A 17,523-nucleotide genomic window follows, 5' to 3' on the forward strand; every position below is an offset into this window, starting at 1 on the left:
AACCTCATATTCAATCATATGACTATTTCCCAATTGCAGATTCAACTATAATACACAGTATATGAAAATCCTTGTGCTATAATGCCTTCTAGTGGCAAGATGTGAAGTTTCCCTCTGTCAGAAAATAAATAATTATTTGGATATATAATTCTAAATCTCAGTATTCGGTTACAAATGAGGAATATAAAACTTCATTAGCAATGTAAGATTGAAGGCAAAATAAAAAATCTGTCAAGTATACCATTATAACACACTTAAATTAAAACAAACATCAAAGAAGCACAATATTCCGTTTACTCAACTCCGGGAAATCCACGTCAGTGTAATTCTAAGACTGCTCCATATGATCCTCCATCCACTGAATGTATCCCTTCCCTCCCAACCGCCATAGGTATTTCCAACACATCCCTACTCGCCCAACCTCTGCAATTTGATCTAACTAATCACAACAAGACATTATGTGATGTGATGGTGACACTATAGAAGTTTGACCAAAGATTGTTAACTGTAAAACCACTTGAATTAAAATCATAAAAAAGATAGCAATCACAATATTAAAGCATAAACAAACATTTCTTAAAATGAATGCTATTCAAAACAACATACATCGTAATGCAGAGATAGCAGTAAGAAGGCTAGTTTCTAGTTTCATTAAGGTGGAAACCACACATTTAGCATAACTTATTGTTCCTCCATCATCAACTTCGCTATTTCTTTTTCTGTCCTTTTGCTGCATCAAATCCATTATTAACCATCCCATTTCTTCTGTATTATGCACTAAAAATGTGTTACATTTCCAATTTTGATTCTTAACCAATATTACACATTTCTTGGAAGTGAAACAACATTTAGGAAAATTTCATAAAATTGGAAATGCTACTCTGAGCTCCAGAATTACTAACTTTTAATCTAAGTCTCCAAGTTTGCACATGAACGTGAGCAGCTGCTGCATCTGGATCTTAAGTGTCCATAAAGATTGCCAGAAGCAAAAGGTTAACACTACATACCTGTGCAACTCCTACCCAGACTTTGCTGATATTGCCTGAAACCTTGTATACATTTAAAGAACAGTTAACCAATACTAATTGAATTGGAATTTTTGTTCATAACTTAGTATTGCTTCTACGTTCCCCAAAACTATCCAGATCCATTTCTTAAGAAAACTACTTAACCACTTATGATACCATGATTTGTGATTATTGTTTTTTTAAACTAGATGAACTGTGGATTGTTTCCACTGAATCAAAGGAAGTTCTGTCTTATCTCACATTACATACAAAATATTAATACAAAATGATCGTGATTTATCAAACAATGTTATTTCAAATAAATAATACATGGGAATAATATGCTTAGGCCTCATTTCCACGAAAATGTTGCTATACACATATTGTATTGGCAAAGCAAAGAGGAGCATATGCTAGAATAGAAATTATTTTGATGGGACTATTTTAGATATTCCAATAAGGGACCGATCAAGAGTGGGAGGTGAGACAGGTTGAAAGACTTTTGGGTACATATGACATTATTAAATATCCAGCTCTCATCAACGACTGATTTGGATATCAAACCAAGCCTTGTGTACACCAAGGACAATGTGTGCAAAGCAGAACACTTCCGAATATGGGGATATAGTAGATTATGATGATACAGCACCATAATTGCACCAGGTACATTTTCACCAATACATCATCTATCGACACAAATTGCTGGAGTGAAGGGCCTGTCCCACTTACGTGACTTTTCAGCAAACTGTCTGTGACCTTCAAGCTCGGGGGCACGTGCCTGAAAAACCGCGAGCTGGATTGACTGTCAGCGCGGAACACACACACACATCGCAAAGGCTGGGTCCAGGGAAAGCGGGGAGCGCCGTCTGAAATTCACATGGTGCAAAGCCAAGGTGATAACCACGATGAACAGGAAGGTTAAAGATGGTTAGCACAGTGTACGGTAACTCCTTTAAAAGAGCGGGGGGGAGGGGAGGGGAGAAGGGGGGGGGAAGGAAAGAAGGAGTGGAGACACTTTTAAGAAGTCAGACAACTTTTAATAAGCCAGAGATATACAGCTGTTAAGTTTAGCAGGCATTACCGTTTTCCTTGGATCTGAAAACTCGTGCTTTTTTTCCCCCAATGAGCCAATTAAAATGCACGGTCAGCAAAGGAGATTACCTATGGCTACCTCAACTACCTACAACGACATGGTGACCCCACTGCCACTGCATTACGAGTTCAAAAGTATCGATTTTCTCCATGCCGACCAACTTTTGCTCGCAGAAAATGTTTCAACATGTTGAAAAATATTCCGCGACCAAACTGAGGCCGAGAGTAGTAACCACAATGCAGGAACTCCTCTCGACCATGAAGGAGACTTACCAGTGACCACCGACGACAATGTGTGGACCATGCTGCGAGCTTGTGGCGAGCCAATAAGGTCGCCATTGTGCGACAGGCCCTTGACTCAGCGGGACAGGCAGCATCTCTGGAGAGAGGGAATGGGTGAAGTTTTTGGTCGAGACTCGTACCTTTTACAATAATACTTACTGTTCCATCTCCTTCATTCTTTTTATATTTTCTTCAAAAATGCTTCTTTTTTTTTTAAAATCTCCTCTATATCCTAACTATTGGTTCATACACATCTCTTTCCCACTTTTCCTTTATTCCAAGGAACTAAAAATGCACTGCATGGCATGTGCTCTTAACTAGGAAGTACTAATTTTCTAAGAATCCACCAGAGAAGGCTCTTGGCAAGGGGAAAGGAAAATATAGGCACAGTTGACCAAGACCTTGAGAGAGGAAGACTCAGAAAAAAAAAGAACCTTGTTGAACAGAAGGGGATCGCGATTAGAAACAGTTAGCAAATATGAGACAGTTATAGGCACTAAAATGTGGGATAAAGTCTGATAAGTGATAACATGAAACCCAAATGATAAAAGACAAAAAAGTTTTAACATACTAAAAAGGTTTTGTGGTCTGAAACTGGCCCCTGCATTGCTGTCTGAAAAAAAGCTTGAGAAGTCAAATAGAAAATACATTGGCATTGATAGTGTGACAGTGTGATCAGTTACTTGTCAAAAGAGGTAATGGAAATTGTTACACTATAGTAAAGTCCACATGTTGTAAATGGCATCGATAATGTTATACCCCTAAACAAATTCACAAACCTACAGGAGGTTCTAACAGTAACTTCAAATCATTTTATGACTCACAAACATTTAAAAAAGATTCCTTTATTCTACACTGATATTTCTGCACTACAACAGAGGTTTACAAAGTAATTTGAACATTTCCTAATAAATTGATTCTGTACATACTTGTAGCAATTTCTTTCTTGAAGGAGAAATTGTAACAAAACGATGGTTACGTGAGTGGCCTTCACTCATGATTACTTTAATTGCCCTGTACAAACAGAATAAAACCCTCAATACAAATATCAAAAGGACTTCAATGCAAAAAAAAAGTCTTGATAATGATGTTCTGGGTCAGTTCTGGGCTATTTGATGGAACCTCTACTGGACATAGCTTGGATGCTTTCCTTCTGTTGTTGTGTTTGCAGTAGTCATTCCTTTCCAATGCTGCTGGATATTATCAACAGAGCTCACTGTTCCCAAGTTTGCAGGGGCATTGATGGTGTTTTTTTGCAAAACAGCTATGTAGTGAAAGATCCACACAACCACGTTAGTCCACTTTCTAGACTTTCACATACGTTCAGGGTTTCTTCAATTTCTTTACAGAAGAACAGCTTGAAGCAGATTCTCTTCGCTTTCTCTGTGAAAACAAGAATCAAGACGCATGAAACCTACTTGCATCGTCAATGATATTTCCAGATGAACTCTCAAAAATTAGAAAATAACTGGAAGCTTGTACAGCAAGCAAAACAATAAATAAATCACTATTTCCAAAGCTGAGAAATATGCATTTACTGGATTGTCAATGTGAATCAAACATTGAAGGTGAAAAATGACTGGATTTAAATAATAATTGAAGGAGATATCAATTCACCTGTCAATTCATTGGGGATGTCTGATGGTTAATACAAGCTTGTTTAAATTTCATCTGAAGTATTACATTCTCTGACATCTTAAACAGTCAAACAGATCATACTGCCCTGTTTCAATTATTTTTTTTTGGCAGAAAGTTTTGATTTCATGACCTTTCCCTACTTGGAAATGCTGGTAACTAACTAGAGTATCTAGAGCATGATTTAATTATTTTGGAAGTGGCAGGACCCAGATGGCCATATAGCACAATTTCTCAACTTTGTGGCTTTCAAAGTGACTTTCACAGAGAGTGGAAGTAATAGCTTTAGGGTGCAAACAACATTATTGGTCTAAGTGCCCACAGTGGGTCTGGGACTTCAATACATAATTTATGTATTTGATTTCCAAAATAATGGCATAATTCAAATGTATACGATTCCCATTAATGTAAAGTAATTGTACAATAATGATCAGATGGTATAAGAAAAATCATGATCCACAGAACTGTCACACGTTAGTCAAATATATTTAAAATGAGTAAATGCTAGAAATACTTAGCAGAGCAGGCAAGATTTGTAGAGTGAAAAATAGAATTAGTAATTTTCAGTGAATATCTAAAAAGATAATACAAAGGTTCAACTTGTAAGTCTCAAGCAAAATCAAGGCAGAAGAAAGAAAACAAAAGGACAACTATTTGATAGAGTGGGAAGTGGCAAGATTAAATGACGAAACAAACAATAACGCAAGGCAAAAACAGGATGGCCAAAGTAAAGCAGCAAAAAGATGGTCAGTGGATGGAAACTATTAAACACAATGTCAAGTCTGTATCACAGATAGCTGCAGTTACAAGTTTATATAGAGCTTCATCGGAACAATTTGGGGAAAGGATGAAGACAGAAGTTAGGTAAGTGCAAAGGCAACTTGAACTTCAGGGTCAGGCCTGTAGACAGACCAGAGATGATTTACAAAGAGGCCAGCATTTGGTCGTCCATTGCATGTAGAGGATATTGGTTAAAATGCTAATATTTCATTCCAATCACTATATTGTAAAAATAATACAGAAGCAATGACGATGTTGCTAGAAACTGACACCACGAATTTCAGTTAAGGATGAACAGTCTAGGTCTTTTTTCAATTAAGAAAATATCTTTAAACTGATGGATGGTTTTGATAAGAGTAGATGTGAAGAAAAAGTATCCACAATGGAGAAGAACATAGCTGAAAGTTATCAAAATAAGACGGGCACTATGAAATCTATAGGAAACTCAAGACAAAACTTCATCATCTAAAGAATGGTAAGAATGAAAAATATACTGTCACGGATGGTGGTTAAAGTTGTATAAATGCTTTTAAGAGGAAACTGGATGAGGACATAAGGGAAAAGAAAAGAAAATTATGATATAGATAAGGAAATATGGGAGAAGATTGAAATGGAGCATTAATTAGTGAATAAACCAGCATAGACTGGTTGAGCCAAAATACTTGTTTCTGTGCTGTAATATAAAGTGTGGAGTACTTTTACAATGTTTCCATTGAATTAGTTAACAAATAAAGTTTTAAATTGTTTGTTTTTTTTAATACTTGTTATTTTATAGATTTTTAATAGTTTTGGAATGTTTCTCAGTGCCCGAGAAATTCAAGAAGCCTGGGTATAAATAGTAGCTATCATTTCTTTCTCTATCACTGGCATGAGTGTGGCTGCTGTGACCCACCAATATGACAATATGTTGTACAGGACCCTGTTACTGTGCAGGTGTAAGAAACCAAGGTGACAACAACATATGCAGAAGAGATAGGCCTTTACTTATAAACAGGGCTAGATAACTGTTTCTCCACAGTACCTACTCAGTATTTCCTGCATTTCAGTTTTTATTTCAGATTTTCAACATTGCAATACTTTGCTTTGGTATTTAGACTACATAAACTAAACACATGGTTAATCATAAATCTTCCAAACCTTCTTCCTCAGATGGAGTTATCCTCATTTTGTAGTTAACTACTAATGGATAGCACAAAATTGGCAAATCCTTATTTCAGAATGATTAGAAATAATGTATTCAACAAAAATATTGGACTGCAAATACTGGACAGCTGTTATTGTAAATATGTATTTTGTAGTTGTAAATTTAGGTTCCTTTAGTAAATGTGAATCATCCAAGTACCTATAAATTCACATTAAAAAAAAAATATTGTGCTAATTCAGCCTGTTATACATTACTAAACTGTCCAATCTGTTAATGGAATTAAGATTAACATAATTCCTTAAATTTTCATTCCTAGGATAATGAATTATTTTACAGCCAGGAACTAGCTTTCCAATAATATCAGATTTAAGAATAAGAAACATTTGTTTTTAAAATCAACTATGGTATATATTCAATCATTGTCTTTCAAGTAGTTATGTTAAAACCATAGAGATTCCCCAGCTTGCCATTGAATTTCCCAACAGTTATTTATATTCAAGCTCTTTTATAGACATTCATTATTAAAACTTTTGATTATGTTACTTTGGTTATTTATTCCATTCTTACATCTGGGCAGCACAGTGTCGCAGCAGTAGAGTTGCCACCTTACCACATCAGAGACCCGGGTTCGATCCTGACTCCAGGTGCTTTCTGTACGGAGTTTGCATGTTCTCCCTGTGACCGTGTGGGTTTTCTCCGGGTGCTCTGGTTTCCCCCCACATTCCAAAAATTGTAAACTGTTCCTAGTGTGTAGGATAGTGTTAGTGTACGAGAGTGATCGCTGGTCAGTGCGGACTCGGTGGGCCGAAGGGCCTGTCACCACACTGTATCTCTAAAGTCTAAAAGTAAATTCATTCAAGTTTTTCCAACTCGTGGACATAATTCTTTCCCATTAGAAAAAGTTTAGCTAGGATAGAGCTCACAATTTCCCATTTTATATTTTTTAAATTTTTTTTTAATTATCTTCTTAAAAAAAGCTGCGATTTTTCCATGATGGACCTGGAAAGGAAATAATCAATTGCTAGAAAAAGAAAATTATAGCAGAAATGAAGACAGTAGTAATAGTCTTCCCAATACTTAATTGAAGGTGTTTTCTGTTCATCAAAATATGAATGCCACTCAAGCAGTGCAACAGATCAAATGAAGCAGAGGGATCAAGCTGTGATGAGGCACTGCCGGGTGCCAGCGCATACATACTAAATCTGACACTGTTTTCTAATAAAATTGCCAGAGACTGAAAAAAAAAAAATTGAGTGCAGGAAAAGAAAAGAAGTGAAGCAATGGCAGGGTTCCCTTACTATGACTGGATTAAACAATGAATAGAGCCAGACAACTGCAGTCTTACAGTGATATACAATGTGATCTACTATGTTAAATGCTTCAGACTAATGCAAAGAATGATGTGTGATCATTAACTTGGTCACTGTCAACAGAATAACCTGTGTGACTTTGTTCAAGGTCGTCTCAAATCTCTGTCAGATACCCAGATAACAAGATAAATTCAAACAATAGAGTTTGGGTATAGATGACATGTATTAAAGAAGCAACAAACAATTTGCTGGAGAAACTCAGTGGGTCGAACAGCATCCGTAGTCGGTGTTTCAGGTTGGGAACCTTCATCAGGACAGAAAGAGTATATAGCCAAAATTAACAGGTGAGATGAAGGGGTCGGGTAGGAACAAGAGCTGGTAAATGTTGGCAGGATGGGTTGATGGACAGATAGAGTCAGGTGAGGGAAGCAAGGGTAAAAATTGCATTATTAGGTGGTATTTTCACCCTTCCCTCCCCATCTGACTTGTTCTGTCAACCTTTCCTCACCGGCTCCACCTGTCGTTTGCTGACCCTTGCCTCAGTCCCCCCCACCTCTTAATGCTGGCCATATCGCCTCTGCTCTTTCAGTCCAAATGATTCCATAATGTTGACGGCCATTGCTGCACAGTCTGCCGAGTTCCTTCAGCAAACGATTGCTCCACATTACAGCAAATGCAGTCTCTTGCGTCTTCATGGATTAAGATTGTTATTATGAAGATAAATGGACATTGGAGGAACTATTGATTCTTTAAAGCTTCTTATGGTCCCCATTGGAACTTTATAACTAGTTTAATAGATATTCCCTAACATTAAAGTTCTAATTTGCCAGAAGACGATAGTGTTTAACTTTGCATACAGGGTTATACATTTCTCCAGATACAAGCAATGGCAGAAGATGGTAGACAAAAATAGACAAAGTGCTGGAGTACCTCAGCAGGTGATGAGGTACTTCAGCATTTTGTGTCTTTATAAAGTTCTACGATCACTGAGCTGTAGGTAGGTCTGAAGAACGTGGGCAATTCCTGATTGCAACAATCTCAATATACATGCTATTTTTGGCATTTTCTGCTTCAGCTACTGTCACCTTTATTTCCACTACGAAGATACCATAACTGCGATCGAGAAACTGATGCAAAGTCAGATCCCTTGGCAGATCCTTACAACTTAGCCACCCATTATTTATCCAAACTTAACAGAATAATACAAAGAAGTTTTACACTATACAGTGCCCTGCATAATGTTTGGGACAAATACCCATCATTTATTTATTTGCCTCTGTACTCCACAATTTTGAGATTTGTAATTAAAAAAAAAAAAATCACATGTGGTTGAAGTGCACATTGCCAGATTTTATTAAAGGCCATTTTTATACATTTTGGTTTCACCATGTAGAAATTACAATTAATTGTGTTTATACCTAGCCCTCTGAGGCAGAGAATTCCACAGAAAGTGGATAACCTCACATTTATCCACATTAAACTGCATCTGCCATGCATCTGCCCACTCACCCATCCTGTCCAAGTCACCCTGCATTCTCATAGCATCTTCCTCACAGTTCACACTGCCTAAATCTATAGAACATTGGAAAATGATCACCAATGCATCCACAATTTCTAGAGCCACTTCCTTAAGTACCCTGGGATGCAGACCATCAGGCCCTGGGGATTTATCAGCCTTCAGACCCATCGGTTTACCCAACACCATTTCCTGCCTAATGTGGATTTGCTTCAGTTCCTCCCTCACCCCAGATCCTCTGGCCACTAGTATATCAGGTTTGTATCTTCCTTAGTGAAGACGGATCCAAAGTACCTGTGCAACTTCTATTTATTTATTTGTTTATTTAATTCTTTACTTTGAACAGAATAAAAGAATAAAAAGCTAGTGTGAAACAGCATACAAAAAAACAAAACAAGAATATTTATAAAGTGTCGTAAACAATATCTATAAATAAATCAAATCGTATGTGCCCGAAAAGGAGCAGGACGAAGCCAAAGCTTATTAATTCCCACCCCTTATTCAACTGCTTATAATTTTCTTATACAAATTTAGCAGCTATATGTACACCATATGTACACCAGCAGCTATATGTACATCAAATTATTTACATTTATACACTAATCAAATATTGACAAAGCCATACAAAAAAGAGAGAAAAGAAAATAGAAAAAACCCATCACCCTATAATCACCCTTCTCAATACAATCAGTATAACAAATATCCCACTCACAATCACCTATCCTCATCCCAATATCCTTTTAAAAAAGTGTTCTTGTACATCTTTTTAAAGTGAATTATGTTTGTGCTAAGTTTTATCTCCTGTTCCAGACCATTCCACAAATTCACCCCACAGATTGCTATGCACATACTTTTAAGTTGTTCTGACATTGTTTTTTTTTAAATTATGTTCCCCTCTCAAATTATACCCACCCTGTCTTTCCATAAACAGTTTTTGTATATTTCCTGGAAGTAAATTATTTCTTGCTTTGTATATGATTTGTGCAGTCTTAAATTTAACCAGATCGGTGAACTTCAGTGTATGTGACTTTAAGAATAATAAATTGGTATGTTCAAGATATCCAACGTTATTGATAATTCTTATTACTCTTTTTTGTAATGTGCATAACGGCTGTAGGTTGGTTTTGTAGTTGTTACTCCATATCTCCAACCAGATATGGCAATATGAGTGTATTATACAGAGTATGTAATGATTTGTGGTCCAGAATGTGTCTTGATTTTCCCAATATTGCTATAGACTTTGCCAGTTTTGCTTTGATGTGGTTTATATGTGTTTTCCAGCAGATTTTGTGGTCTAAGATCACACCATGAAATTTATTTTATATACTCTTTCTATACTTATGTTATCCATTTTCAATTGTGCTTGAGGGTTTGTTTTATGTTTTCCAAATAGAATAATCTTTGTTTTGCTTAAATTTAGAGACAATTTGTTGACATCAAACCACGGTTTTAATTTAATCTGAAGAAGGGTTTCGGCCCGAAACGTTGCCTATTTCCTTCGCTCCATAGATCCTATTGCTGAGTTTCCCGCTGAGTTTCTCCAGCTTTTTTGTGAACCTTCGATTTTCCAGCATCTGCAGTTCCTTCTTAAACACTCTTTTAATTTATTCTTTTCTGATGTGATCTGCCATTTCACATCTGCCATTTTCTTGTTCCCCATAATAAATACACCCTTTTCAGTCTTCAAGGATCCAACTTTGGTGTTAACTAATTTTTTCCTCTTCACATACCTAAAGAAGCTTTTACTATCCTCTTTTATATTCTTGGCTAGCTTACCTTCGTACCTCATCTTTTCTCCCCGTATTGCCTTTTTAGTTATCTTCTGTTGCTCTTTAAACGTTACCCAATCCTCTGGCTTCCCACTCATCCTTGCTATGTTGTACTTCTCTTTTATTTTTATACTGTCGCTGACTTCCCTTATCAGCCACAGTCGCCCCCTTCCGTTGGAATCTTTCTTCCTCTTTGGAATGAACTGATCCTGCACTTTCTGTAATTTTCCCAGAAATACCTGCCATTGGTGTTCCACTGTCATCCCTGCTAGGGTATCTTTCCAGTCAACTTTGGCAGGTTCCTCCCTCATGGCTCCATATTCCCCTTTATTCAACTGTAATACTGACACCTCAAGACAATGATCCCAAACATACTGCTAAAGCAACAAAGGAGTTTTTCAAAGCTAAAAAATGTTAAATTCTCGAGTGACCAAGTCAATCACTCGATTTGAACCCAATTGAGCATGCCTTTTATATGCTGAAGAGAAAACTGAAGAGGACTAGCCCCCAAAACAAGCATAAGGTAAAGATGGTTGCAATACAGGCCTGGCAGAGCATCACCAGAGAAGACACCGAGCAACTCGTGATGTCCATAAATCGCAGACTTCAAGCAGTCATTGCATGCAAACCATATGCAACAAAATACTAAACATGACTACTTTCATTTACATGACATGCTGTGTCCCAAACATTATGGTGCCCTGAAATATGTATGTATAACTATGTATAAACACTGCTGTAATTTCTACATGGTGAAACCAAAATAAATAAAAATGGCCTTAATTAAAATCTGACATGTGATTTTTTTTTTTTTTTTTACAGAGGCAAATAAATAAATGATGAGTCTTTGTCCCAAACTTTATGGATGGCACTGTATATAGCATTTCAAAATCTGCAAAAGCACTTCCAAGTTTCAAACAGTTAAAGAATTACCAGACTACTATAACCAGGTTGGAAGTACTAGGAAAAAAATATTGTTTTTGGGGAGGGGCAGGAGAACTGTGGGGTGGTAGACAAGAGGTAATGTTAAAAAAAATAATTCTGAAGCACTCTAAAATGGTTGTACAGTGAATTGATTTGACCTTCAGTCTTATTCTAATCTAATGCCATCTTCATTGTTTAATCAGCCAGTAAAGGTCAAAGCTGTATTTAACATTTTAACTATTTTGTACACCACTGAAAATGCCCCGCAGCAAATCTTCATTCCCAACATTTCAAAACTGACATTCTGTTCAATTTTATGCTGATTGATATAAAGAACATGATAGGGATCCATTAATATTCTATAAATACACCAAAGCCATAAACTATGTATTAGACTCAAGTACAAGGTTTCTCTAACTGTTCTCATCGTATATATGGCTTTACTGCAGGAAGATGCTCCCAAATTATTAAAGGTAAATAGCAATTTCGAGCAAAAATTAATCATCTCTTTCCACTAACTGAAGGAAATTCTATCCAGCATACTAAGCAAAATCCATGAAACAAAAAACACACAATAAATTTCCAGCTATACAAGGTAATTCTATGCTTCTGTTTGTCTTGAATGAATCACAAAATTCAGGAGCAAAGATAGTTGGATCAGGCAATTTGAAAATTGCTTGCAAAACAACCACAAGGAATAGAGTTCGCCCAATTTGAGAGTAAGGAACGTTAGGCAATGGAAGAGTTCTTTCAGTCTTCCAGCATACATGCTTCTGTAAAGGTCTGGTGCTTTGAGATATTAAAATTAATTTATTTTCATTTTTTCTATGTGCAAATTACTGCAGAAAATGCAATCAATCTCCCCACATACTCGCCAACACTAGTGCTAAATGTGTCACCCAGATTTCACTTTTGGTTTTCACTCGGATCCTTCCCAAAATCTTAAAGCTTTACTGCAAAACAAATCAAACACAAATTAGTGAATCCAACACTTGATAGAACTCATTCAAATATCACATTATACCCCTCGACTTTCTCAACAAATCACAATCTGCACGAGTTAGCAGCAACACTTCCTCCTTGATGACCATCAGCACAGGAGCTCCTCAAGACTGCGTGGTCAGACCTCTGCTCTACTCACTCTAATACTGGCCGGACAAAGTTCGAACTCTATCTTCAAGTTTGCTGACAACACCCCCGTTGTTGGCAGAATTGGCAGATGACGATGAGTCAAAGAGTTTAGGAGGGAGATCGATCAACTGTCAAAATGGTGCCAGAACAACAACCTTGCTCTGAACGTCAGCAAGACAAGGAACTGATTGTGAATTATGGAAGAGGAAGGACGAGGATGCACACATTTGTCTTTATCAACAGGACGGTGGTGGAGAGTAAAAAGCTTCAAATTCTTGGACCAGCATGTATCTGAAGATCTGTCCTGGGCCCAGCACATTGATGCAATCATAAAGAAACCTCACCAATACCTCTACTTCCTTAGAAGATTAAGGAGTTTCGGTATGTCAACAGTACTCTCTTGAACTTCTACAGGTGTACAGTAGAGAGCATATTGGCTGGTTGCATCATAGCCTGGTTCAGCAACTCGAATGGCCAGGATAGAAGACTGCAAAAAGTGGTGGTGAACACTGCCCAGTCCATCACAGGTACTGACCTCGCGACCAATGAAGGGACGTACAAGAGTCGCTGCCTCAAAAAGGCAGCCAGCATTATCAGAGACCCATACCACCTCTTATTTCTCTCCTGCCATCGGGAAGAAGGTGTAGGACCCTGAAAACTGTAACATCCAGGTTCAGGAGCAGCTTCTTCCGGACAATCATCAGGCTATTGAGCACCAATACCTCGAAATAGGTATGTGTATATGCTGGTGGCAGGTTTTATTTTACACAGAGGGTGTTGGGTACCTGGAATGCACTGCAAGGGGTTGTGGTGGAGGCAGATACAATAGTGGCATTTAATAGGCATTTAAATAGGTACCTGGATATGCAGGGAATGGAAGGACGTGCATCATGTGCAGGAAGATAAGATTAATTTAATTTGGTACCATGTTCGGCAAAAACATTATGGGACAAAGGACCTGTTCCTGTGCTGTACTTTTCTATGTTCCATGTTCATATTTAATCTATTTTATTTCATTGGGTAAAATACAAACAACTTATGTGCTTTGAAATATAAAAGGATAGGGTTAAATTAATGGAGGCCATACCGCTATTTTGCAGTGGAGTTTTTGATGCAAACATTCCAAACTTTTAAGGTCTGAAATGCTTCATTACAAATTGATACATTTAAGGTTTTTTTGTGTCACCATGTTGCTGTAAGCAAGCTTTTTATTGTACCCGTACCTCACTGTACTTGTGCAATTGACAGCAATCTTGATTTGACTCGACTCAAATGAAAATTAATAATTTGGCAATCAATCAACAAGTGAGACCATGTTGCAGTCTTTGTGTTGTCATCTATTGTGCAGCTGTCTTTTTTTTGTTCAGGAAATTTAGAAATTGATAAAAACAAGCTCTAAAATTATAGAACTCCAGGCTGAGGAATCTTCATGGAGATAGGGCAATAATTGAATGTTATGGATCAGCTCCGACAATGCAGATTTTTTTTAATGCTGCAGACAGGCATTTGTGGGCCTCCACATATTGTATTAAAACACAAACTTTTTCCAGATTCCATAAAGTAATACAGCACAGAAAAAGGCCATCAAACTGCCATTTATTCCACTTTTTTTCTCCCCATCCTTTCATTGATTCTATGACTCGACTACAAAAATGGGGGCAGTTTATGGTGACCAATTAACCTCCCACCCTAATGGCCTTGAAATGAGGTTTGGAACAAGAGCATTTAGGGAAACCCACATGGGTGCAGAGAGAATGTGAAGCCCCACACAGAGAACACCAGGTCAGGAGCCAAACCCAGGTTACTAGCTGTGCCATGATGTCATCCCCTTTCCTATGTAGGAAGTCCAGCCTAGAGTTAGTTGTCAAAGATATTGGAAAAAATCTGTGTTTTCCAAGTTGTCCAGCACATGGGCGGAATGTGCCGGGCAGAGAAAGCTATTTTTGGCTGGAAGTCATTCAAGTTTCACCAGGTGCATAGCACTGACCATGGGCGAGTACAGGTGGTGATCATTAACAATAGGCATGTTCAGGGAGTAATGATTTTTCCTTTACATAAACAGCCTTCAGCATTATTTTATTCTATTGGAACTTCAGATGTACCTACTGCATCTATTGCTCTCCATTCAGTTGACATGCTCTCTTGAGAAGAATGGCCCATTGATAAATGAATGCAGCAAAGTGCTGCAAATGAAACAATGGTAGATGTCAGTCACCGCTGACTGAAATAATCTGAGGACCAATGAGTCCATGATGACATTTAACCACTTCTAGAGACATAGGGGTTCAAGTGGAGCTTCAATGCAGAAAGTGGCAGATTTCAGTCACAACAGCTTTAAGAAATTTTAGCATTTGGAAACATGAGTGGAAGGAGTAAGTTGCTCCTGTAGAAGACCAAAAGTTCCCAAGTTTCTGTTTTTGGCTAATCATGTCCTGCTCACATTCATACTGATGGTAGTAGTAAATGTACGACATTCATGAGCACTTTCACTAGCACGCATTTAGTTGCACATACTCAAAAGATATTGAATGTGCTTTATACAATGAAAAATGTCACTCTGCAATGCTTCATGTGAATATGGGTGACATGCACCAGAAAACCTGATGGTAGACAAAAATGCTGGAGAAACTCAGCGGGTGAGGCAGCATCTATGGAGCGTAGGAAATAGGCGACGTTTCGGGTCGAGACCCTTCTTCAGAAAACCTGATGGGATATTTCAATATGAGCATGTCTTGCTGCAATTGACCAAATGCAATTTGCAATTGATTTTATGCAGCATTTCAGACTGGTACTGCTTAAGAAAATGTGCAACAAGATTGGATTTCTATGCCAGAGTCTCTGTGGTGACGGCTTAGCAATTAACAATTGATTTCAGGTTCTCTTACATGCACTTCATAACCACATTCTAACATTCCTAGCCATTCGCATCTTAGGAAACATTTTTTATAGTGTAAAATCATCCACTAGCTCTCAGCAGTAATCAAAAATATATTGCAACTTTTTTTCTATAGAATTGAAATCAGGCAATTTTTAGTCTTGAACGGAAAAAAAAGTTTGCAATTACTTCTAAACTTCTGTTCCTGCAGTTAGCAAATGTCATTAGATCTTATAAAGAAGAAAAGTGAGACAGATTTCTGGATCCGTTTTGTAAAAAAACTATTCTTATATAAGAGAATCACCAGAACAGGAATGGGTCAGAGTTGAGCCTGATCCACAGTATAAATTCCATCATTATAAATCTGCCCCATTTGCCTTTCAGTGTACCTCAATATCTTGTCATTGTAAAATGGTCACACTAGTCCTGCCCACTTCAACTGATCCTCCATTTTGAATGGAATGCCCATTTGCACCACCCTTTATATGGGAAACATGCATGTTAATTTAATTCTTCAACCACTTTCTCTAAATTTTATGAGCATGGGGTTTGCATTGCTCCATATTATATTACGAAAACTCTCATCACGTGTGTGTGTGTGTGTGCGTGTGTGTGTGTGCGTGTGCGTGCAGGTGACCCAGGAACTACGGCAGAATGGTACATGACAGCGCTACAATATATGCACCACCTTACTCACAATTGTCCTGTTGTTTGGTGCATCAAGTTTCATTCAGATTGATGTTATATTTTACAAGCGATTCACATTTTTAACTTAAAAAAAAAACAGCGCCCCCACTTGCCCCACCCCTCCCGTCTTTACTTGACTGGCATCAAAAGGACACCCCATGGGTCCTCAGTGCTGCCTTTCCACAATTTCAGATCGCCATTTTTTTTCCTCGCTTCACAACGGGGACACAACGCCTCCACGGGTATGTTCCCTTCGATTTCACTGCTGCTCTGGGCCCGCAGCCCTCTCCTTCCTCCTCTTCCAGCTCCACGCTGCTTGGCCCATACCCCCCGACCGCCCCTGCCCCGAGGAGTAGCACCTGGCCCGCGAGGAGGAACAGCGCAGGAAGAGGAGCGGCACCCAGGGCAAGGTAGGCCTCTGCCTCTCCCGGCCCGTCCCCCCAACAGCCCCGGCCCCGAGGAGCGGCACCGGGCCCGCGAGGAGGAAGAGTGTGGGGAGGATGAGGAGCAGCACCCAGGGCAGGGCAAGGTAGGCCGCAGCCTCCGCCTCTGTGCAGTTGGGGGCTATGGGTAAGTGGTGGAATATTGCGTTGGGGCGAACAGGTTGCATTGGGGGAAACGGGTGAGTGGTGGAATATTGTGCTGGGTTGGGGAACGGCTTGCATTGGGAGACCAGGCCTCCCGTGGGGGCTGTGGGTGAGTGGTGGAATATTGCGTGGGGGGGCCAGGCCTCCCGTGTGACAGGGACCCAATGGGTCCCAGTTGGTCTAGTATCAATTAAACCCTCTAATCTATTTTAATGCATCTCAAATAAATTAGCCTTCAAACATTCTAAATTTAGGAATACCATGTGCAGATGTTGCTGGCAATGTTGGCATTTATAGCCCTTCTTTAATTACCCCAGATCTAGACAGACAATTACAAATCAACCATATTAGTGAGTCAGATATGCAATCTGCCCTAACTGTTTAAGCATACATAAAGGGATGTGCAACAAGTATCTTTGTGGCACAGCAGCTTAAAGTATATCACATCACTACTTGAAGCTTTTGACATACAGTGTGCACTTTAACCGCATGTGATTTTTTCTATTGCAAATCTCAAACTGTGGAGTACAGAGGCAAATAAATAAATGTCTTTGTCCCAAACATTATGGAGGGCACTGTGTAACTAATCTCTCGAGGCAACATAATAAATGTTACTTGCCATCCTTCAACACTAAGTTGCGTAACAATTTACTCTATACCAGAACAGTACTTATAACTAATACCATTTATTCTCATCGGCTGAACTCACTGAATGTCCTGATCCTAAACAGTGTGCACACTGCAGCCATATGGGCGCCTGAAATAAAAGCTGAGAAAACCCAAC

General features: G+C 38.5%; 1 protein-coding gene across 2 annotated transcripts in view; it reads right to left on the reverse strand.

The window, feature by feature from the left end:
* Positions 1-3,210: 3,210 nt before the first annotated feature.
* dmap1 (DNA methyltransferase 1 associated protein 1) overlaps positions 3,211-17,523 on the reverse strand; it is a 50,151-nt gene continuing 35,838 nt past the window's right edge. The window contains exons 11-12 of one of the 2 annotated variants that reach the window (XM_055641660.1): positions 6,551-6,683; positions 3,211-3,764 (exon numbers count right to left, since the gene is read on the reverse strand). In XM_055641660.1, coding sequence (XP_055497635.1) covers positions 6,555-6,683 — 129 coding nt within the window. In that variant the 3' untranslated portion in view covers positions 3,211-3,764; positions 6,551-6,554. The remainder of the gene's footprint in view (positions 3,765-6,550; positions 6,684-17,523) is intronic. The other variant, XM_055641661.1, reaches the window with a different exon arrangement.

Source organism: Leucoraja erinacea, chromosome 10 (assembly GCF_028641065.1).
Source record: "Leucoraja erinacea ecotype New England chromosome 10, Leri_hhj_1, whole genome shotgun sequence".
Lineage (NCBI taxonomy): Eukaryota > Metazoa > Chordata > Chondrichthyes > Rajiformes > Rajidae > Leucoraja > Leucoraja erinaceus.